Raw genomic sequence first — 24,598 nt, forward strand, 5'->3', positions numbered from 1 at the left:
ATTAGCGGCTGTACCTGTAACCCGGAACAGCACCGTCTGCGGGTGAAGGTGCGGAGCTGCTCTGCATAAAAACACACCTTTAAAACCCCGAATTAAACCATGTTTTACTGGATGAAGAGGAACGCAGGTAACTCCGAGACCCTCGACAGCCTCGGTAACATGTCTAAAGCGGAGATACTGAGAGGAATCATCTCTGAGAAACTGACCACAGCCGCGCAGGAAATCTTAGCGGTTGTTGAGAGAACCGTAGCCGGGTACGAGGAGGAGGCTTCGGGCTTCAGACGGGAGATCGACCGGCAGAGGAGACAACTGGAGGTTCTCCTGCAGCCTCAGGTCAAACTGGAGAGAAGAGGTCAGTGTCAAAATTAATTAACATTAAGTCACAAACATTCTGTTTGTATTTTAAGTTGCGGGTTGTTGAACCTCGTTTAAAAAAACGTCAATTTAAAGTTTATTCGCTCGCTGACAAACCTGCAGACATCTGAGAACATAAAGTAAACACTTCCACACATGTTCATGATGTTATTTACGCTTCGGCATGACTCCACATGCCAAAAAATATACCGAGTTTTGTAAATTCAGTGTTTACTGTCAGCTTCATAATAACTTTGCAGGACTTTAACTGCAGTTATCGAATTTTCTCGCGTGATTTGTGTCAATCTCATCAATTTACCGAAATCCTACGTGAATTTTTTTTGTGTGTGTGTGTGGGGGGGGGGATTTTTGAAATATTTATCTGTTTTTTCTTTATTTTGGTTAAAAAAATGTGAAGCCCGGATCCCGGATCTAGACGACGATGTGGTTGTTGTGACTGAGGAAGATGATGATGGTGATGATGAAGAGGAGAAGCACAAACAGCAACCAGGTACAGTATGTCATCACAGTTCTCTCTTTAAATGTGTTATAAAAATTAGAAAAATATGATATTATTATTAATAAATATATAACATTTATAATGTTAATTAATAAGGTATACCATGCAGGATTTTCCTCAGACAACATTAATGTCTCTCAATCATCATTTATGATCCACTAGACGTGTGTGTCTGTATTTATTTGCAGAGAATCTGCTCTCTGCCTGTATTATCTTATTATTTTGCTGTGTTCGGCCGTTTCTGGGCGTCGACCTTCGGCCGGTGGGTGTGTCGCCTCTAGCCAATAACAGCACAGGGAGTGAGGTCGGGACTCGTAGCCTAGCAACCAGATTACTGCTCTCTGTCTCTGTGTCATGGATGTGGGCGGAGCTGAGCTACACAGAGCAGAGAGGCCACGGCGGACATGATGAAGCTCGCTCGACCACCGCTGCTCTCTCTCTGGAGCCGGGGACAAATCTTACATAGTGTACCTTTAATTAGGATTTTTCAAAATAAAACAAAGATACAGAGATAACCCTTTTTTGTTTTTTTTCATTTCTTATTCTAACAGCAGCAATGATACTTATTTATTGAGTTTCAGGTTAAAAACATTTTGTCGTATTTTCTGACATTTTTATAAGCTTTTATATTTAATAAATGTGTAGCTGTGCTTTTTAGAAAGTTTTTTAAATATTTAGAAATGTGAGAAAAATTAAATGAACAAAAATGTAGAAACATACTAAGACATTGAGATATTAATGCAGAGCTGAAATTATTAATTATTAGTCAATTTATCAATAAGTTGATTAGTTTTCTCTTTTTTTTTTTTTTACAAAAAGAAAGAAAATATTTTCTGGTCTTTATATGATAATAAACTAAATGTATCTGCCAGTTTTCACTTTATAGACTAAACTGATGAATAGAGATAATAAATCTGTTTGAATCTGAAGACATAATGAATCAGTTGCTCTTCATTCTACCAGTAAATCTTCTCGACTCTGAGTTTTGTTTACTGGAGTTAATCATGAACTCTGATTGAAGGATATAAAAATGAACCGTTTTATCAAATTATGACAAAAAAGGCCAAATAAGTCAAATGAAACTAGAATTATTTTCCTCATCGTTCAGCCGTCGTACATCCAAAAATAAACTCTCAGCGCTCAACAGAATGTGGTTTTTGTGATTTGTTTGTGTGCAGGTGTGCAGGACGAGACGGGGAGTCTGGGCCTGATGTGGTATGATGATGATGATGATGATGATGAAGAGGAGGGTGAGGATGAAGAGGAGCGGCTGTCTGTACGACCGGCGACGAGCTCCAGACAGAGACGAGAAGACCTGAAGGACCCGGATTATCAGATACCGTCAAGGTTACGAATCACACGACAGCATGTTTTAACAGCAACTACCGATCGTTTTCATTATTGATTAATTGATTTGTTGTTTGGTGCAGAAAATGTTTTCTTGTTTTGTCCACAAATCAAAGATGTTCAGTTACTGTCAGAGAGACTAAAGAAACCAGAAAATATTCACATTTAAGGAGCTGAATCAGAGAATTTAGTCTCAAAGCAACTAATCGATAATCAAAATAGTTAATGATTAATCTTCTGTCTCACTATATGTAACATAAAGAGACATTTCCAGCTCTATATTCATATTCTGGGGCTCTACTGGAATATCTTTACATGATTTCCAGTTAATTATCCAGTTAGTTTATCTTTATCTTTATCTTTATCTACTGGTCCTTTATGCAGCTCTGATGTGTTGTTGATGGATCCTCACTCCCACCAGTCAGAAGCTCAGAACCGCTCTGTTATTTGTTATGAACCTGCTGCTCGTCTTCGTCTTTCAGGTCTTTTTCTCCCAGAGTTCGGTCTGAAAGGAGGAAACCCGGCAGACCTCGGATCAGTGAACCGCAGAACCGCGTAGACCTCAGGATCCGCATCCTGGAGGACTCACAGACTGATGTGCTCTCCAAAAGAGGTACGAGTACAGAACCCTACTGCACCATCCTCTAACAGAACATCACGACTACTAAAGCTCAGAATGATGTTTGGAAGTTGATTATTTTCGTTTCTTGACAAAACATTTGGTCTGTAAGAAAAACCCTCCACCGTTTCCTGGAACCTGCAGATTGCTTGTCTTTATATGTCAAAGAAAAACCACAAATCCTCAGATTTAAGAAGCTGGAACCAGAAAATTTTGAGTACTTTTGCTTGAACAATGACTGAAACGATGAATCTGTTATCAGAACAGTGTTTTGTTGCAGCTCTGAACACGTTAACTCACATGTTTCACATCTCAAAACCAAAGATTGTTATGAAACTGATGCTGCAACTGAGATTCATGTTTTTCATTTAACGGACATATTCGATGAAGTCGTTTGTGTGTCAGTGTTTCAGAAATATCCGCTGCAGGAGCTGCGGTGTCCTCTGGGCCTGCAGGAGTCAGACTTCCTGGACCTGCTGAGGTCCACCTTCCCTCAGCTGGCTGCTCATCAACCGTTTGACGTCTTCACGTGTGACCGAACCAAGCGGCTGCAGCCTCTGACGGTAAAGACGTTGACGCCGGAGGAGATCGACAGAACCATCAGGTCGATCGGAGCAGGAACCTCAGCGCTCTACATCCGACTGAAGGTACCAGACTGGAGTTGAGATGGTTTACATGTGTGGTCGAAAGTTTTATTTGTATTAGAGCTGCAACAATTAGTCAATTAATTGCAACTACTTAAAAGCTATACTACCTAATAGACAATATATAGACTCATACAACAAGTATGTGAAGTGTGTGTCTGTATTATCTTATTATTTTACTGTGTTCGGACGTTTCTGGGCGTCGACCTTTGGCCAGCTGGTGTGTCACCTCCAGCCAATAACAGCTCAGGGTGTGAGGTTGGGACTCGTAGCCTAGCAACCAGGGTGAACCAGAGAGGGTGAAGCTCTAAATCTGGCGATGGAGCACCTCCCTGCAGGGTTGTGAGGGGGTGTGAGCGTGTTTATTTGTGCTTTTACAACGTAACAGCTGTAAAGTTATCATAAAATAACATTTTGTTCTCGACCACTGCTGCTCTCTGGTCAAGTCGGGGGGAGGGGCCATCTTTGAATGCTGTGTTAACACCAACTGACAAATCCTGCATAGTACAGAACCAAACACAAAGGTCCTGTTTACACCTGGTATTAACATGTGTCTACACACGCGTCCTGATCGGATCTCACTTCCCCGCTCTATATGCAAATAAACACGGATATCATTTTCATTTCCAAAGACCAAATTCGTTTGTTATACGTTCAAAGCTGTGAGAGAGAGAGAGAGTTATCAGACAAGTTGAACAGTTTTGGACGGAGGGTCGTGTGTCTAGTCTGCCGGAAAATGGAGGACGTCAGTTGAGTAGGTGGTCCTTCAATGTGGTCCAGGATGCATTGCGTTTACACTACTAAATGAATGTGGCCACATGTGGCCCAGACCACCTGCGAATGTGGTCTGAGTGATCAGATCTCAATCCGTCCTCAATGTGTCTTGGGTGTGTTTACACCTGTATTTAGAGCTGTCCACTGAGACAGATGTTAATACCAGGTGTAAACAGAGCCTCTGTTTGTTTACTTCCAGGTAGAAAACTCCTGCACAGACAGTTTAATGGTGAGGAGCACAAATAAATGTCAGTTTAAGCAAGTAAAGAAGTATAAACAGTAAAGGTAATTAAAAGTTAGCATGAGTAATTATAAATGAGTAAAGTGGTTTCCCACTATGACAAAGTCAGTCACCAGTTAGTCTAACTGGTGATGGGATGTCGCTGTTGGTTAGATTTGGTTTATTAAAGCAGCACAGAAACATCAGACTGCTGTGTTAAACTACTTAAACGTAATATTTAAAGAGATTCTCATTAGTCTATTGAAACAAAAGAGGTTTAAAACTCCTCGTGAACCACGATCATGAACTGAACTCTTCTTCCTCCTGATCACAACAGTTGTAACTGAGTCTTTCGAAGCTTTTTGAAGCAGTTTTGTAAAAAGAATCTGTTTTTGTTTTGTGGAAACAAACTTTTCCAGACGGGATTGGATCCTCAGAGCAGCAGCAGCAGCTCAGACCTTCATCATCCTCCGCAGAGAGAAGACGACGCCACAGACTCTCCGTCCAGCTCCATGACGACCAACCAGAGCAACACGTACACCAGGTGATTACATCACATCTGATCACAGATAGTCAATAAATATGAAATATCATCTCACAGAAATAATATTTCAGGACATTTTACAGTTAAAAGAATCATCTACCTCAAACCGAGTCTGACATTCCTGTGCTGACATCTCATATATACATTCAGTGAGCACTTTATCAGGAACACCTGTGTAGTCCAACACAACAGCTCTACTTTAACGAAGCTTCTACATTTCCAGTTGGTGGTGTTATACTGCAGTGCATCAGTCTAGTTTATAAGTCTCCTACCAATCATCTCTTTGTCTCCAGAGATCTGTCTGAGAGGAGGCGGCGCGGCAGACCTCGGCTGGGTGAAGAACCGAGTCACCACTACGTCAGAGTCTGCATGCTGGAAGATTCCCAGTCACAAGTCCTCTCAAAGAACGGTGGATATCAAAGACGTCGCTCTGAACGGACTGTTCCTGTAAATATGTGTGAATATGTGTGAATTTATCCTCTCTGGTTTCAGTGTTACTAAAATCCCCGGTGCAGGACCTGAAGTGTCCTCGGGGCCTGCAGGAGGCGGACTTCCTGGTCCTGCTGAGGTCCGCCTTCCCTCAGCTGGCCGGAGACGACAAACCTTTTAACGTCTTCAAGTCGGACAGGAGCCGGAGGCTGCAGAGACTCCGAGTGAAGACGCTGACGCCGGAGGAGATCTACAGAGCCATGAAGTCCACCGGCGTGGAGAAGACCGTCCTCTACATCAGACTGAAGGTAAATACTGCAGTAGAAGAAGAACTCAGTAAAAACATGTTGACAGGAAGTCGAACGTGAGGATTCTTACATCTTAGACTGGATCAAGAGTTTAAATTTCAGCCTTTTGTGTAAGAAGTTTTATTTATACACAGACAGGAGAGGAAGAGGAGGAGGAGGAGGAAGAGCTTCACCTCTCACAGAGAAACGATGACGCCGCCAATGAGTCTCCAAAAAGTGATGAAGCCGACCTCCATTCAAGGTCGTTTAAAAAGAAACAGACTTTAAAATGTGGTTATTTTCAGCCACAATGAGGATAATAATTCTAAAACTCTTGTCTTTGATTTGCAGCCCTGTTCAACCTCCAGACGGCAGCAGCTCCACATCACAACAACAACAACAAGACATGAAGACAGAGGAAGCTGATGATGAAGCAGACGTCAGCGACGATGACAAAGACGGAGACGAGGACGACTGGAAGCCCGATCCTGAGCTGCAGTCGCTGAAGACGAGGAAGCGGCGGGCTAAGAGGTGCGGCATGGAGGGGAAGCTGGCCGAGAAGAGTAAAACGCCGTGTAAGGTGTGCGGCGTCTGGTACCGACTGCTGGGCAGCTTGATCAAACACGCCTGGAAGCACACGGACGAACCGCAGTGTGTGTGCGGCGTGTGCGGCGAGCAGTTCGAGTCCGTGGACGAGCTGAAGCGACACCTTCAAACTTACCAGAAAACTCACGAGTGCTCGTACTGCGGCAAGTCTTTCTTCACCGTCACGGGGCTGAACTGTCACACCACCCTGCACACGGGGAACCGGCCCTTCAAATGCGACGTTTGCCACAAAACCTTCGCCCACTTGTCCAGCCTGAACATCCACCGCTGGGTCCACGTGGAGGACAAACCGCACAAGTGTGACGTCTGCCTGAAAGCGTTCGGTTTAAAGGCTCAGCTCAAAGCTCACATGAAGGTCCACACGGGCAGAGACAAGTACCACTGCCACGTCTGCGGGAAGTGCGTCTACGACGTGCGATCGCTGACCCGCCACAAGGCCACGCACTCCGGGGAGAGGCGTTACGGCTGCGAGGTTTGCGGGAAACGATTCAAACTCGCCGACACGTTAAAGTCGCACGCGAAGATCCACACGGTGCGAGACCGGCCGTACCTGTGCCACATCTGCTGCAAGACCTTCCTGTCCAACTGCGGCCTGACGGCTCACATGAGGACTCACAGCGACGAGCGGCCGTTCGTCTGCATCATGTGCAGCAAAGGCTTCTTATCCAACGGCGAGCTGAAGGTGCACATGCGCGTGCACACCGGCGAGGCGCCGTACGGCTGCTCCGAGTGCGGCCGCTTCTTCAAACGGAAGACTCACCTGAACAACCACGTCCGCACACATCTGGGCATCAAACTGTTCGTCTGCAGCGTTTGCGGGAAAGCGTGTTCGAGACAAGAACACCTGACGGTTCACATGAGGACGCACAACGGAGAGAGACCCTACAAATGTTCTCTGTGCGACAAAGCCTTCACTCAGAGTCACTGTCTGAAAACACACATGAAGAGTCACCAGAGGGATGAAAACCTCTTCCTCAGCGAGTCCACGTCCTGAATAACCATCAAACGAAACGGTACATAAACATTTATCACACAGCTGCAACAATCAGCAACTAGTTTAATAATCAAAGAATCACTTTAGTCGTTTCTGAAAGAAAAAAAGGTCAAAAATGTGCTTTAAATGTGATGATTTTATGTTTTTCTTTGTCTTGTGTGACAGTAAACTGACAAAACAAGACGTTTGAAGACGTTAACTTGAGCTGTTGGGAATCATAACGAGCATTTTTCACTATTTTCTTACATTTTACAGACAAAACAATGAATCAATAATGAAAATAACTGTCAGTCGCAGCCCTGATTTATTAATAAATAGTTTCTATAACATAATAATGTCATTATAAGCAGATTAAAGGGTATTTAAACATCGTTCACATCAGCATCCAAATTATAAAGGATTAAATTGGAAATATATCAAACTTAAAATAAAGAGAAAATCAAACATGGACGCCTCACGTCCAACCATGTTTTTATGTTCGAGGTCATTAAAGCAAGTTTAATGGACGTAGTCAAACTACATTTACTGAAGTATTATTTTCTGTTACTTTATACTTCGACTGTTACACTCGGTTACATCAACACTCCAGGAAATAAACATTTAAATTGTTTATAACACATAATGTAGTTATAAGCTGATGTATTTGTGTTTATTCATGTATATCTGATGTTACAGCTGTTTTATTATAATGTCATTCATTATCTGTTCATACAGCAGCCTCTAATGAACAAATACATCTGCTTATAACTGCATTATAGTGTGTAATAAACATTTATTAACTGATTATAAACTGATTATTAATGATAATTAGGGGCAAAACTTTAATTTTTATTTGGACATTTAGACGTCTGCTGGTGTTTAAACAATATTTAACAAACTTTGGCGTCATTTTTTTAAATGTAAAAAAAATGTTTTTTTGTAGAAAAACGTGTAAATTATTGAAAAATACGTTGTTTTTGGTGCTGAAAGTCAGGCGTCACTCAGCTCTACATTTGGATCAAAAAAGAAACAAAAATTAAAAGCAAATTAATTGAATAAATAGTCAATTTATGTAAAATAATCACCAACTATTTTGATAATTGATAAATAGTTTAAACCAAAAATAGAAAACATACCCCAGAGTTGTTGCTATTGTTAGTCTTATGTGACGTTAAGTTTCGGACTGTTTTTGGCAGTTTAATGACATCACTGTTGGAGTTTTATTGACTAAACGATAATAAATATAATCGTTAATTGCAGCCCTGATTGACAGGAAGTAAATCAATCATTTTAAGTTGCTGATATTTGCAGGTTCCAAATGTGAGAATTTTCAGTTTTATATGATTGTAAATGAAACATATTCTGGTTCAGGACTTTTTATACAGTAAAACGGTGAAAAAAACGATAAAAAATAATCTTCAGTTGCAGCCTTAAAATAAAGTTTATTAGTGTGATATAAGCATGTGGAAAAACAACATACAAACACACCATAAACTACGATTACGATACAGTAAGTTGTTGAATTCATTTGTGTGTGTTAGTTTAAATATAATAAACACCACTTAAAAATGAACAAAAACAGCAAAAATTTAAATAAAATACGTCGTTTTTGAAGCTTCTGAAGATCTTCATCTTTCAGGTTACAGTGGTTTTTTTTGGTTTCTGTTATAAACTACAGATGATGGTAGCTGCTGTGTTATTACAGCGTCCATCGGTTACATAGAGTTGTGTTTGTGTTTCATGTTGTATTTACTGCTGACGGATTATGTAACGTTCACTCAATATCCAGAAACTGTTTTTGTCTCGACTGTAGAAGTTGTTCATGAAGAAGAAATCTCAAACTGTACAGTAAAAAAAAAAACTTTTTATATTTTACTTCCTGCAGTGCTGCTTCTGTTGGATGTTTTCATTCCACTGTAGCTGATGTTGCATTCAAGGCAGGTGGGAAATTCCCAATTAGCCTTAAACTGTGTAATTGCATTTTTTTTTTTTTAGTTCCGTCCTCATTTATTTTTTAAATGTTTTTGGTACGTTGATGGACGGAAACACTCATAAGTCCCACGTGATCCTGAATGCAGCATTTGGTGCCTTAAAGTGCATGTTTCTCTCTGAACTGATGTTACAAAACTACAAACTACAAATATCCTGGTTTTACATTTTTACTTGTGCAGCGTATTAAAAGAGAAAACTGCTTTCATTCTGTACTTCAGTGTAAAAATAATAAAAAGTGCTTGTCTGCTTTGACATGTGTGACCAAACTAATAAACGACATTCTGAGAATTTTTTTTTAAAAATGTCATTTTGTGGAGGAAACCAGAGCGAGAAAAACTATTCCTACATTTATAAAGTTTATAAGAAAGTACAGTGCTTATAAAAAAAAGTGTTCAGTATGTTGTTTTTTTACCGTATTGACACAGAAAGACGTTGTCAGTCGTGTGTCGGTGGTTTTCTGACACCTCCAGCTCTCTTTACTTTACAGTTCGTACAGTGTGGTTGTTGGCGTGTGGCGTTCAGGGCAGCTCCAGCATGTCGTGTTCGCTCAGGATTCGCTGAGTTCGCGTGTGAACCAGCGTCAGATGATGGATGATGACGCGCAGGACGGGCGCCGCCTCCCGCGTGCTCTTTACGCACACCAGCTGCAGGAAGTACTTCCTCTCCGGGAGGGCGAGGAAGACGAGCTCGGCGGCCTGACGGAGCACCCAGGGGTGGTGGGGCGCCAACGCCACCTTGTAGGCGTCCCTGAGGGAAGACGGAGACAGACTGAAGGTTTCGTCTAGGAGTCATGTGACATGGGTGAAATATATCTTGCGCTGCATTTAAAGACGCAGGAGAAATTAATATTTAGTGTCTCTAAATGAACGAATCATGACGATATTGAGACCGAACTGAAAACATTAGCAGCGAAAAATATCAACCTTCAGATTTAGTTACAAAAAGATGAAAGATGGAAACAAATGTTTAAAAAGATGAGGAAGGTTATCGAGCCCAGAGGTTATTTACAAATGTTCAAGAAGACTAAACTCTTAGTCTTTGAATACACTCAATGATAAATAGGGTAAGTGTTTCAGTTTATAGAGGAAGTTTCCAAAAGATTATTGCATTTAAAAGCAGAACAATTGGATTTAATGAACAGCAGAAACAGTTTTGTGAGAGTCACTGTGAAATAAACATGTAACGCTAAAACATCCACTTTACCTCCAAATTATATATATTTTAGTTTAAAATACAAATGTGCAATAACTGTTGCTGTTAAATATATATTTGAGCAGTCAGTATATACTATATGTATATAAAGTAAGTTATCACTTTCTTACCCATTCAATATTTATTCCAGTGACTCTTTCACACTTTTGCACTTTTTGTATCCCGTTTACAGTAAACGGAAACGATTTCACCTGTATATAAACATCGTGTGTTGTTGTCCACTTGTTTCTATATGTATGTATCTATTTTTTTCATCCATTTTGCTTTTACATAACTGATGTTTATCACTTGTTGTCCTTGTGTATCTCTGAACATTGTTGTGTGTGAGCACATTGAGTCAAATTCCTTAAAAGCGTAAACATATTTTGCCAATAAATCTCTTTTTTTTATATAATGTCTCTTCCCAGGCTTTGCAGTAAAATCACTATTTATTGTTTTGTTTTTGCACCAATAAAATATAATAATAAAATAATGATTTACATCAACAGAAAGGTCAAACTAAACTGATCTTTATCTCCACAGATTGATCACAGTTCATTTAGCAGAACTTGTTACTCAGTTTGTTTTTGTAACGACAGTGACGTCACTCCTTGAACACACCTTGAAGGTCATTTCTTACCTGCTCAGCTCTCCGGGTGTTTTGAAGCGTCCGTCTGCGTCCGGTCCTTCAGCCAAACCCTCCAACATCAGCTTGAGCCACAGGAGGGATCGATGCAGTCGAAGCAGCGTCCGGCAGCCCGAATCTGTGCGGCGGGAAAAGTCCACCATGCCTGCTTTTAGCTCCGCCTCCACCATGGAGCGAACTGAACGGTACATCTGCAGAGAAAAAAAAACATCTGTTTACTCACCTGGATATTAGTTTAGTTCATATCGTCCAATCGTGTTTTTACCACAGTGCGTCTCACCCCGTTTTTCAGTCCAAATGATGCTGGGGTTTGTAGTCCTGAGAGGTCAGACGGTTTCCCATGAGCCTCTCTGCTGTGTTTGAGTGACAGCTCTCGTATCACTACAACTTTTTCTTTCACCTTCTGAGAGAAGAAACTGACCATCGTCCCGAGAGACTCCATGAAGCTGTGGAGAAGAGACGAATGAGATTCATCGACCATCTTGTGAGGACAAAGTTTAAGATCTTAATTCTGAGATAATTTTTAATGGTTGTCTCTTCTTCAAAGGTTTGGACAGTCAGATATTAATGAAGCTAATACAAAGTCATCATCAAATCAGTTTAAGGTTGAGTGTGTGAATTTCAGATTCTTACACAGAAGGTATTTTATATTTACTTTGTTGTGTGAGAAATACAACAGTCAGACCTTCCAGGTTGTGCAGAAGTGGAAAAACATTCAAAATCATTGATCAATAAAGATTATTAAGGTTTCTGCAAGAGAACAACATGCTTGTATTGTCTCCAAATAAAATATTAGATGCCAGTTTCCAAAAACATCAGGCAGATCATTTATATAAATTAAGAACAACAACGGCCCTAAATTTGAGCCCTGTGGAACACCAGATTTAAAGGACGCGTTCACAATAGTTCAAGTGTGTCTTAAACCAGCAGTCAGGTGTTCATATGAACAGTAAAGAGGTTTTCCTCGCTGTAATCATTCCTCCTGTTCATACTGGATACTAAAAGATCCTTCAAATGTGCTTTCAATGTAAGTGATGGAGGCCAGAAACAGTCCTTGTTTTGTGCAAAAATGCATTTAAAAGTCTCTGTGAAGCTTCTATTCAGCTTCAGCAGTCTGAGTTAGTCATATCAAGTGGATATCTGACACATTTACAGTCTTTTTAGCATCAAATTCCACTTTGTGTTTCCTCAGTCAGTGTTTCCCTGTTGAGCTGCAGGTGGAAGTATAGTAACAAAAAGAGGGACTTTGGCACTAAAAAGACTGTAACGTTGAAAGATATCTACTTGATTTGACTCATTTGGACGCTGAAGCTTCATATTAGCTTCAGATAAACTTTTAAATACATTTTTACACAGAAGGAGGACTGTGGATTTTGTCCCCCATCACTTCCATTGTAAGTGCATTATGAAGGGATCTTCTAACGGTCAGTATGAACAGGAGGAATGATTACAGCAAGAAAAACATGTTTAATGTTCATTTGGGCTCTGACTGTTGTTAAAGACACACTTGAAAAATTGAGAATCTTTAATCTGATGTCAGTTTGACATGTCATCAGTCTTCTTCAGTGGGACTGAAAACATTTACACATAAATAAATAAAAATCCAGCCTGGAAAATTTAGGAATGTTGTCTTCTTCACAACATATATTTAGACAAGGATGGTAAATTGAAAAAATTAGCCCACAGACCATCGCAGGGTTAACAAAAGAGGTGAGTCCATGAATAAACTGACTGACCCACTGTCAACTGACTTATAGGTCAATTAACTTGTTTATCGAGGCCTTATATAAATATTTTGGAAAGTCACACTTTTGAATTATTTGGAAATTGTGCACTGCTGTGTTGTTTTTTCCCTTTAGGACGGCAGATGTGTTAATGTATATGTTAAAACTTAAATAAACACATTAAAAAAAAAAAGTTATGTGTGTTTATACTTGATGAGCTCATCCCAGCTCTGGAGATACGGCTCCATCAGAATGTCGTTGTCGTCTGACATGCTGGACTTTAAATGAAGCAGCAGACGCCAGGCCTGAAACGATTGGCCAGGACACTCCTGGATGAGGGTTGGGGCTCTGTCAGGCTCTGCCCACTTGGCAGGAGCCAACGGAGGCTCAGGCTGAAAGCAAAAAAACAAACAAAAAAAATGTGTTACTGGAAATATGTTTTGTTTTGTTTTGAAACCATAACATAATTGTGTGTGTGTGTGTGTGTTCTTGTATGTGTATCTATGTGAGGACCATAGACTTAAACCATAAAAGTGAGGACATTTTGCCCGTTCCTCATTTCTTCAAAGTGGTTTTGTAGCTAGTAGCTACAAATGTGTGTGTGTGTATGTATGTGTGTTAGTCTTACTGTTTGGTGGTTAAAACTCAAACATGGCTGCCAGGCGGTGCCACAGTCTCTGGCACCCTGAGCTGCAGTGAAACAGAAACAAAACTCTGGGTAACCAAAAAATACACAAAACGTGTTTCTGTTTTCATTAATGCAGCTATTATTGGTTGTTTAGTTGACATCCAGAACTTTGGCTGGTGACCATTAGCATATGTTGTGGTTTTAAGTCATGCTAGCAGCACGGCCGGTCCATCCACCACTTTGGTTTAGAAATGTCTCAACTAATATTTGATAGAATGGCATCAAAGTTTCCTCTTATCCAGTGAAAATATTTCTACATCCACCTCATAGATTGACAAAACATTTTGTACAGACATTTATGCTTCCTGAACGATGAATCCTAATGACTTTGGTGATCATGACTTTTCCTTTAGCGCCACCAGCCAGTTCACACTTTTGGTTTTGAAATATTCTGAAAACTATTGGATGGATTGCCATGAAATTTGGTAAAAACAGTAATGTTGCCCACAGGCTGAATAGGAAAACCTGCGCCATCATCTGGTCCAAATTTAATTTTGTCCAATACTGTGGTTTATAACCAAATACCTGCAAAACTCATGACATTCCCATCAGCCTCAGCTCTTTGTGTTTAGCGCTAATTAGCAAATGTTAGCATGCTAAAATGGTGAACATGGTAAACATGATACCTTCTTATTGTCATTTTGTTTTTGTTTTTATTGTAATTTTGTATTGTCTACCTTTTTAGTTATTTTACTCATTTTCTGATATTTATATTTGGCTTGTTTTTCTTTTTCTTGATTCACTGAGTTTGTTTTATTGTTGTTGTTGTCATGTGGACCCCAGGAAGACTAGCGACCACTTTGTAGAAGCTAATTGAGATCCAAATAAAGAATAAATTAGCATCTTAGCATTGTCACCAATGTTAGCATTTAGCTCAAAGCACTGCTGTATACAGACTTTTTTATTTGTTTGTTTACAGTTTGTCATGGTCAGGGTCAGATTACAAACCAAGCAACAAATTTACATAATGCATATTTGTGAATAAATGCGTGTTTAAACAAATTAACACAAACAAGGGGTCAATAGACCCTGTAGTGGATTAATCCAGCCATGGTCACAGCAACCATTAGACTACTACTATTATTATTGCTATAATATTTGTTGCTATTTCTTACTCCCATTGTTGCCTGGAAAACATGGTATCATCTCCAATCTGCTTCCCTCAGAAAGCCACTACAGGGCCCATCATGTGAAAATTTCCCATCTGGCAGAATGACTATATACTTCATAACATAAACCCAGTTGGGTTGACATGAATGATTATTTTCATTATCGATTAATCTATTAGTTGTTTGGGCCATAAAATGGAGAAAAATGTCAATCACTCTTTTCCAAAGCCCGAGATGACGTCGTCAAATATCTGGTTTTGTCCACAACAAAGATATTCAGTTTACTAACATAGAGGACTAAAGAAACCAGAAAATATTCACATTTAAGCTGGAATCAAGGAGTTTGGAAATCTTTTTCTTACAAAATGACTCCAAACACTGAATCGATTATCAAAATAGTTGGCCATTAATTCAATAGCTGGCAACTAATCGATTAATCGACCAATCGTTGCAGCTCTAAAACTCAGATTAACTTCATGATAACAGGGCAAGAGGTGGAGCCAACATGGCCGACCAGTTTCAGTGACACTCACGTAGCCAGAAGGAGCTGATGAAGAGGAGCAGAGCCAACATGGCTGACAGCAGCAGGTAGCGAAGCAGCATCGTCCGTCTGAGGAAAACCATGGTGACCACAACACACACACACACACACACACACACTCACACACACACACACACACTCACACACACTTTCTAAATCCTAATACACATAAATACTAGTTAAAACACACACACTGTTTACAAGCTGTCACTTGTCGTCACATGCTGCTACAGGGCGTACAATCACACTCATCGGAGGACAAACTTTGCACTTGACCTTCGTCCAGACGCTTATCTCAGTTTGTTTTATCACTCTCACCACACACACACACACACACACACACACACACACACAAGTTTGCACAGCTATCCTTGTTGGGACATTGCATTGACTTCCATTCATTGTAGACAAACTAACCGTCACCCTGACCTAACTTCAATTCACACCTTACCCCTAACCTTAACCAGGACCTCAGAAATGTCATTTTGCCTCATTAGGACTGGGTTTTGGTCCCCATGAGGACTACTGGTCCCGACAAGGTCCCAGTTAAGGTCCCGATGAGGTAACAAAAACACACACACACACACACACACACACACACTGAGTAAACCTCGTAGTATGATGTGACGTCTCTGATGTCATTTGACGTTTCTGACTTCCTGGAGTTTGAGTTTTATACTAATCAGCAGAGCTCGGAAATCCTAATTTGGGAAAAAGGGAAGACTGGATCTGAGCTTATGTTGTGTTCATGTCATATCTGAGTTACTGTTATAGAAAGGTTCCAACTTGTAAATATTGTTCACATCAACGTTCAAATGAAAGCTGCATTATATCAGATTTCATGCTTAACAAAGAGCCTGAAAACCAAACAAACATGGACGCCTCATGTCACAAAGTTTTTTGTTCAAGGTAATCCAACTTAAATTTAATGTAGTATATGTAATGTAGTGTTATATTCAGTGATGGAAGTACATTTACCCTAGTGCTTGTATTTCAATTTAGTATCTCTATTTTATCCTATTTTATAATTCTACTTTAGCTATTAAAAATCTGGCTTTTACATCATAGAACTGTGGTTACATCTGTAACTTTCTGTTAAGTTTTTATAATCAGCATATGAACAGTAAATAAATGATTTATAACAGTATAATGTAGTTATAAGCAGATATAAGGACATAGTTAAGTATTTATAAATGTACAGTATTTGTCAGATATTATAACTTCTCCTATGAAGACATATTTTATATTATTACAGCTGTGTTTTGCCCACTGGAGGAGTTATAGTTGACAAATACATTAATAAACACTTTTATAAACGTGTAGCTGACCACAAGATTATATATATTATTTGTCAGAAACCATTTATTAACTGTTTATATACTGATTTATAAATAAAATGGGGGATTTCAAAAGAGAATGTGTGACCAACAGTAGAAGACTGACTGAAGGATTATAACTTTAATACAATGATTAGCCAGACACAACATTTTATCTCCTCTAATTAACATTAACATTAACCAATATGATGGTTACATTATCCAGGAGAGTCCTGAGTCTATATTCAGCAACATTGAGGAGATTGAAGCTCTGAAAACTTTATTTCTGGAAGAACGGCGCCCTCTGTCTGTTTTGTGCCGTAAAGCAATCGAGCAGATGGTTCATTAATGACACAGAAGTCTCCAAACTGATGAGAAAATGATTTATTGATGGTAAAATGACACATGTAGCACCTGTAGGTTCTATGAGGACATGAACTCCAACACATCTGCAACTCTGATTGATTGATTGATAGACTGATTGATGTCTTTGGTGTATGAGTCAGTGTGTCTGCTTGTGCAAATATGTGCATACGTGTGTGCGCTTGTGCTTATTTTAAAGGTAAAGCTAAAGAATTAAGGTTTTATTCAAATTTAAAGTAAGAACAAAGGGTTTCTACAACTCTTTCTACAAGAATTATTGTTTTTTAAAAAGGTAGAGTAAGGATTTACCCAAAACCCTTTTAGCTATAATTTTTGTTAATGTGTGAAGGGTCAATTAGTAAAAGTAAAGCTACGAGGAAGGTTTTGTTAAGGGAGAATTAAGGGTTATTTTAAGGTTTAGTAAAGCTGTGTTTAAGAGAATTTAATTCTGTTAAACAACAAATTAGTTTAAGGTTAAATTGGATTTATTAGCAGAGATTAAGGGCTTATAAAGGTTCAGGTTTTGTCAAAAAATTGAGTAAAAACATGATAATAAAAGTGGAATAAAGGAATTGTATTAAACAATTCAGGCAAAGGGTGGTGTTAAGGAAGATCATTTTGAACAGTGCAAGGGGCTTTGTGAAACATTTAAGTGTCATAAATTGATGAAGTGTTGGTTTGGTTCAGGGGTTCATACAGGTTACTATGTTCCTGGATGTCCAGCTCTCATAACTCAGACGTTTCTGACACAGAGCGACTAAGAAAGCTGCCGACCATCTGGTGACTTAATATTTTCTACACTTTTCCTGCAAAGAATTTTATAAACTGCTGAGTGACTGAAATGTCTGAGTTTTGGGGGCTGGTGGATCATGGCAGGTTATCATAAGCGGATAGTAAACATTTTATTCCCATCTTTATGAGGACCAATTTGAGTTTAGACCTTGGTAGGAAGGACATTTTGTCTGGTCCTCGCATCTTCAAAGAGCTGTTTAAGGGTTCACACTTGGCTTTAGCTTTAAAGTTAGACTTAGAATTCAATGTCAGTTTAGGGGTTAAAGGTTGTGTGTTGAGGTCAGCAGAATCCGTCAGCTTTAACCTGCAGGACATCACACAGTCCAGGACGCTTCTGAAGAACCTGAAGAACACACACATACACAACATAGAACACAGTGAGAAGTCTGTCTTTAATTTGTTCTCCATGTTTTGAAGTCACTACTACAGTAATGTCAACGTGATTTGACATTTATTGTTAATATTGTTTTATTGTTAAAATGGAAGTGATAACAGCTGGAGGGGCGTGTTGGTGTCTGTGTTTGATTGACAGCAGCTGGAGGGGTGTGTCGATGTCTGTGTTTGATTGACAGCAGCTGGAGGGGTGTGTCGGTGTCTGTGTTTGATTGACAGAAGCTGGAGAGGTGTGTCGGTGTCTGTGTTTGATTGACAGAAGCTGGAGGGGTGTGTCGGAGTCTGTGTTTGATTGACAACAGCTGGAGGGGCGTGTCTGTATTTGATTGACAGCAGCTGGAGGGGTGTGTTGGTGTCTGTGTTTGATTGACAACAGCTGGAGGGGAGTGTTGGTGTCTGTGTTTGCAGACCTGAACTATAATTAAGGGGAAAACAGATGTGTGGTTCTAACAGGCACCTGCCAGCCAATCAGAAACCAGTAATTAACTCGTCTGTGATATAAAGGTTTGATTAAATAGCACAAACTCACCTTTAGTGTGCTGACAATTTCTCCAAACAGGTGTTGAGCTTCCTGAGTGTCGGGCTCCTCAAAGTAATCAGCCACTGAGACCTCGACCACTATGGACCTGATGTTATCACACACACCTGTAGAGATACAGACCAGACTTTGTTAGTAAGTTACATGGATGGTAATGGATGATAATCACTACCTGTGTGTTTCTAGCAGGTGTGTGTCTCACTGTGGAAGTGCAGGATAGCCTGTCCGCTGACAGGTGTGTGTGTCAGGATCAGTGTTTCCAGACTCTCTAATCCCACTTTACACAGCTCTGTCGCCGCCTGCAGGCCGAGGTCAGTAATACGCTCCAACTCCAACACCTGGAGGTGAGCACAGCTACGCACTGCACACACATACAGATAATATAATGTGTCCATTAATCCAGTAATCTGTATACAGAGAGGTATACAAAGGTAAATGAGATAAATGTGCCCTCAAACACTGTCAACACTTACAACAAAATGTCTACAAAGAGCAAATTTTTGTTTTTTCAGCTGTCACTCACCAACAGCAGCCAATCCCTGAGTTCCACAGCCGGCCCCGCCCACACTGAGCGAGCGGAGGTGTGGCCAGCATCGGCCAATCGTCTGCAGGCAACGGTTGCCAAAACGAGTTGGCTGTTGGCTAAAAAAAAAAGGAAAGAGACATAAATGCTTAATACTTTTGTTCATTTTCATTCTGCACATGAAGGAACAAAAGAAACTTTCAGTCGTATCAACAACAAACTGCAACACTGAACACTCAGAATAAACATGTACAGCAGGACTGATGTCTCCGACTGTATTACTATTAAACATTTGATCAAATATCAACTATCAAAGATGAGTTTTATGAAATAACGTACAGCAGTCTCACAAACTTTTTCTGATTATTAGATCATTTCTCCTACAAAGCAGCAGGATCAGCTGCTCATATTACTGTTATTACAGTTATGTGACTGTTTTATTGTGTTTATAACAATAAGATATCAGAGCAGAAGCTGTTAACACAATATTTCTTCATCCAAAACACAGAGTTAGTTACACTATTACACTGCACAGTCCAGTTTCACATGATGTGGCCTTATATTATGTAACAAGATGATTATTCAACATTATGTTATCAATAAAACATGTATATTATATGCTATATATTTGTATGAAAGGTTTTAATTCATGGTCGTGTCAGGTCACATGACCTCCTCATATATATGAGTGTGTTCCCTACAGGCTTTGTGAATCCATCAGGACAGACTTTTGACTTTAACTAAGATGCGTGTTACAATAAATGGTTAAAATCTTGTCTGAACTACACTCAGTGACAGGAAGTTAAAAGACAAAACAGGAAATGGAACAAACACTGTGTGCATGTATCTGCACTGACCACGGGTGAGCTGGCGCCACATGCAGGCTGCTGATGCTCCTGCAGCCTGCACCCAGGGCCCAGAGAACCTCATGACCGAGAGGATCCGAAGAACTCCTACACACACACACACACACACACACACACACACACACACACATACACACACACACACACACACACACACACACACACACACACACACACACACACACACACATACACACAGAAATACATAGAGTTATAGATGCCCTCGTGACGTGAACAACAACATGTGATCAGCTGTTTTCCACTACAGGAAGGTAACAACCTCTATGGACAAATCACCTTTTTTCAAATATATCTTAACACCAGTGATGAAAAGTAACTAAGTACATTTACTCAAGTACTGCACTAAAGTACAGTTTTGAGGTACTTGTACTTTACTTGAGTATTTCCATGTGATGCTACTTTCTACATTTCAGAGGGAAATATTGTACTTTCTACTCCACTACATTTATTTGACAGCTTTAGTTACTTTTCAGATGAAGATTTGACACAATGGATAATATAACAAGCTTTTAAAATACAACACATTGTTAAAGATGAAACCAGTGGTTTCCAACCTTTTTGGCTTTTTGACGTCTTACAAAAAGCAGTGTGTAGTCAGGGTCACATTCAGACAGTAAACAGTCAGACAGGCAAACAGTCAGACAGTAAACAGTCAGACAGTAAACAGTCGGACAGTAAACAGTCAGACAGTAAACAGTCAGACAGTAAACAGTCAGACAGGTAAACAGACAGTAAACAGTCAGACAGTAAACAGACAGTAAACAGTCAGACAGTAAACAGTCAGACAGTAAACAGTCAGACAGGTAAACAGACAGTAAACAGTCAGACAGTAAACAGACAGTAAACAGTCGGACAGTAAACAGTCGGACAGTAAACAGTCAGACAGTAAACAGTCAGACAGGTAAACAGACAGTAAACAGTCAGACAGTAAACAGACAGTAAACAGTCAGACAGTAAACAGTCGGACAGGTAAACAGACAGTAAACAGTCAGACAGTAAACAGTCAGACAGTAAACAGTCGGACAGTTAACAGTCGGACAGGTAAACAGACAGTAAACAGTCAGACAGTAAACAGTCGGACAGTAAACAGTCGGACAGTAAACAGTCGGACAGGTAAACAGACAGTAAACAGTCAGACAGTAAACAGTCGGACAGTAAACAGTCGGACAGGTAAACAGACAGTAAACAGTCGGACAGTAAACAGTCGGACAGGTAAACAGACAGTAAACAGTCAGACAGTAAACAGTCGGACAGTAAACAGTCAGACAGTAAACAGTCGGACAGTGAACAGTCGGACAGTAAACAGTCAGACAGTAAACAGTCAGACAGTAAACAGTCGGACAGTAAACAGTCAGACAGTAAACAGTCGGACAGTGAACAGTCAGACAGTAAACAGTCGGACAGTAAACAGTCAGACAGTAAACAGTCAGACAGTAAACAGTCGGACAGGTAACTCACCTGTATGTGAGTGTGTTCAGGTTCCTGCAGTAGCAGCTGGCGAGCCACATGGTCCGGTCAGTGAGGATGTGAGGACACTGAGTGACGGACAGGTGGAGCAGACTGCCGCCTGCTGACCGCAGCAGCGCCTCCACCCCCGGCTCCACGCTGCCTCTGACAGACAGAAACACGCCGCCAGGTCAACTACAATACCCACAATGCAACCTGTTCCTCCTTTTCCTGTCACACCTCAGTAACATCTTCATTAATGCCTTCAGCTGTGTTTTCATGTTCTTCAGCTCTCCCGTTATCAGCTCCGTTCTGACCAATCGGATGTCAGCTGCACTGAAATTAGATGCTGTTGCCACGGCAACATGCACATTTTTCATTTACATAAGATAAGAAAAGCTGTTAACTTTCCTCCTTCTGAGCGTTAATCCCTGAGAACCATGTGTAAGTGTGTGTGTGTGTGTGTGAGTGTGTGTGTGTGTGTGTGTGTGAGTGTGAGTGTTTGTGTGTGAGTGTGAGTGTGTGTGTGTGTGTGTGTGTGTGTGAGTGTGAGTATGTGTGAGTGTGTGTGTGTGTGTGTGTGTGTGTGTGAGTGTGTGTGAGTGTGTGTGTGTGTTACCGTGTGTTCCTGTGGTAATCCTCTCGCGTCTCGTCAGCTTGTCGGCTTCGAGGCTTCAGGTTGTCGAGAACCACCGACTGAGTTTGAGTACACCACTGAGACAGGGTGGTGAGGAACTACACACACACACACACACACACACACACACACACACACACACACACACACACACACACAGCATTGAAACAAATGTAAGAATCTGTTAATTTTAAACTGATTTCCTGAAAATTTCCTGAGTAATTTGCAGATATTTAACAGTAAATTATTAGGTCGCTATAGAAACGGTGGTGCAGTTTGGTACAAATTATGAGAAACTGGAAAAAGTGTGAAGTTGGTTTCATATGTAGTTATTTAATCACATTATTTTTTAATAAATCAGAATCTTAACAGTTCTTCAACTGACATAAACTTAGTTTTCAGTGTGTAAAACAATATATTGACATATTAGGTTGTTTCTTAAAAACTCTTCAATGAAAACGTTTCTCACAAAACTACACACTGAAAAGATTTCTAGTGAATTAACAACACATGAACTCAGATATAATGAGTGGTTACTTATTATAGTTTCTTCTGTTTTTTTCTTATAATTTGTACCAAATTCCACCTGCGTCTGTAAAATGTCCTAAAAAATTATCATTAAATACCTGAAAATTACTATAAAATTAAGTGACCTGTAAAATAAAACATTACATTTTTTCAATGTTTAATAAACATTTTTCTTCTCATGCAGAATCAAACCAACAGTGAACTGATCTACTGACTGATTATTGTGATATATCTTATTCCTCCATGTTGTCAGTGAGCCACACGGCTGATTATTTTCATTATCCATTTATTTTTTACGATGTATTAAAGTGTCACAAAATACTAAAAAAACCCCAAAAACATCCGTTACTATTTCCTAAAGCCCAAGTTTATGTTTTTTAAATCCATAACCTTAAAATGATCAATTAACTATTTACATAAAATAAAGAACGACGGCAAATCATCACAACTGAGAAACTGAAACTGGTGAATTTTTGGTATTTTGACTTAAAAAAAATTCTCCTGTTTAATCTGATTTATTCTATTTTATATCATTTTATTTGAATCTTTAAATCATGTAAATATCATCTGACGTTGTCTTGTTTGTCTCTTCCATCTTTTCCTTTTTGTTTGAATTGATGAAAGGTTTATTATCGATTGATTAATCGACTAAAGGTTTCAGCTCTAGTTCCTTCATCACTATGAACACACACTGTAGTTTATTCAGACTGCGTCCTTCACACACTGCTGCCAGAAACACTCACTAGAGAAACCAAATGTGATTCATCCGCCACTGAAAATAGTCCCCAACAAAAGCTCTATTTCCTCCTGTTAAAACTACAGCGAACAGCTGTTGGAGGAAGTTACTGAACCTTTTTTAAACATGAAATTATATGTTTGTGAGCTGCTTTTAAAGACATTTTTGTTGACAGAAAAATATAGAATAAAACAACCTCATCTTATGAAGAAGATGTGATGAAGACGATGACATAAGTGATATTTTTGTCACTAAACGTGATGATTTTAACAAAAGCAGCAGCTTAATTTATATTAAACTCTAAAAAAATTGATAGTGACAGTTTGATGATGATGGTGATGAAGGCTCCTCTACCTCCGATGACACTCTGGCGTTCTCCAGCCGCAGGCGCGTCCAAACCGCCGGGTGACGGGCAACGAACCGCCAATCGGAGCACACCTCGGCCGCACGCAGCAACGAGCGCACGTCCAAATACGGGAAGACGCAGAAAAGCCCCGCCCTCAGCCTCAAGGTGTCCGCCCCCAGCTGTCGGTCGCCGTGACGACGGGAGGGGGTGGAGTTGAGGGAGGAGAGGATGTCTGCAGGGGATGAGGAGGAGGAGGAGGAGGAGGAGGAAGAAGGCGAGGTAAACAACAAGAAACCAGGAAGTGTTTCATAACATAAAGACGAGACACAGAGAAACAGTTTACCTGATCCAGGTGTGTGCGTCCTGGCGAAGACGAGCCTCCTCATCTCAGTGCTGCTCCATAAACCCTCCTCTTCCTCCTCTTCGTCTTCCTCCTCCTCCTCTTCCTCTTCCTCGGTGCTGTAGTGACGTCGGCCTCTTTTGCTCCAGGTTCTCCCCCATCCTCCCTCCCCGGCCCTGAAGAAGAAGAAGAAGAAGAAGAAGAAGAAGAAGAAGAAGAAGAAGAAGAAGAACAAGAACAAGAACAAGAAGAACAAGAAGAACAAGAAGAAGAACAAGAAGAACAAGAAGAAGAAGAACAAGAACAAGAACAAGAAGAACAAGAAGAACAAGAAGAACAAGAACAAGAAGAACAAGAAGAAGAACAAGAAGAAGAACAACAACAACAACAAGAACAAGAACAAGAAGAACAAGAAGAAGAACAACAACGACAACAAGAAGAACAAGAACAAGAAGAACAAGAAGAAGGACAAGAAGAAGAAGAAGAAGAAGAACAAGAAGAACAAGAAGAAGGAGAAGAAGAAGAAGGATGTAAAAGTTAACAAG

General features: G+C 40.1%; 3 protein-coding genes and 1 long non-coding RNA gene across 6 annotated transcripts in view; 2 read left to right on the forward strand and 2 right to left on the reverse strand.

Moving 5' to 3' along the window:
* LOC137174934 (zinc finger protein 37-like) lies at nucleotides 1-9,597 on the forward strand. Its single transcript, XM_067580474.1, has 10 exons — nucleotides 1-352; nucleotides 773-865; nucleotides 2,053-2,221; nucleotides 2,704-2,834; nucleotides 3,246-3,487; nucleotides 4,898-5,022; nucleotides 5,316-5,431; nucleotides 5,515-5,759; nucleotides 5,894-6,000; nucleotides 6,090-9,597. The coding sequence occupies exons 1-10, from the start codon at nucleotides 100-102 to the stop codon at nucleotides 7,336-7,338; spliced, it is 2,730 nt and encodes a 909-aa protein (XP_067436575.1). The 5' UTR covers nucleotides 1-99; the 3' UTR covers nucleotides 7,339-9,597.
* LOC137174944 (ceramide-1-phosphate transfer protein-like) lies at nucleotides 9,298-15,319 on the reverse strand. The gene is made up of 6 exons (XM_067580490.1): nucleotides 15,201-15,319; nucleotides 13,499-13,560; nucleotides 13,081-13,262; nucleotides 11,427-11,592; nucleotides 11,141-11,337; nucleotides 9,298-10,056 (listed from the first exon to the last, which is right to left on the reverse strand). The coding sequence occupies exons 1-6, from the start codon at nucleotides 15,289-15,291 to the stop codon at nucleotides 9,828-9,830; spliced, it is 927 nt and encodes a 308-aa protein (XP_067436591.1). The 5' UTR covers nucleotides 15,292-15,319; the 3' UTR covers nucleotides 9,298-9,827.
* On the forward strand, nucleotides 14,820-19,253 carry LOC137174947 (uncharacterized). The gene is made up of 3 exons (XR_010925510.1): nucleotides 14,820-15,292; nucleotides 18,800-18,954; nucleotides 19,123-19,253. It is a non-coding gene; the product is annotated as an uncharacterized lncRNA (long non-coding RNA).
* Nucleotides 16,894-24,598, reverse strand: part of LOC137174935 (F-box only protein 41-like) — a 19,439-nt gene continuing 11,734 nt past the window's right edge. For all 3 annotated transcript variants that reach the window (XM_067580476.1, XM_067580477.1, XM_067580475.1), the window contains exons 9-17: nucleotides 24,057-24,229; nucleotides 23,722-23,945; nucleotides 22,086-22,201; nucleotides 21,479-21,631; nucleotides 19,991-20,086; nucleotides 19,134-19,252; nucleotides 18,813-18,971; nucleotides 18,602-18,717; nucleotides 16,894-18,022 (exon numbers count right to left, since the gene is read on the reverse strand). In XM_067580476.1, coding sequence (XP_067436577.1) covers nucleotides 17,960-18,022; nucleotides 18,602-18,717; nucleotides 18,813-18,971; nucleotides 19,134-19,252; nucleotides 19,991-20,086; nucleotides 21,479-21,631; nucleotides 22,086-22,201; nucleotides 23,722-23,945; nucleotides 24,057-24,229 — 1,219 coding nt within the window. In that variant the 3' untranslated portion in view covers nucleotides 16,894-17,959. The remainder of the gene's footprint in view (nucleotides 18,023-18,601; nucleotides 18,718-18,812; nucleotides 18,972-19,133; nucleotides 19,253-19,990; nucleotides 20,087-21,478; nucleotides 21,632-22,085; nucleotides 22,202-23,721; nucleotides 23,946-24,056; nucleotides 24,230-24,598) is intronic.

The sequence above is a fragment of the Thunnus thynnus genome, chromosome 22, assembly GCF_963924715.1.
Source record: "Thunnus thynnus chromosome 22, fThuThy2.1, whole genome shotgun sequence".
NCBI lineage: Eukaryota > Metazoa > Chordata > Actinopteri > Scombriformes > Scombridae > Thunnus > Thunnus thynnus.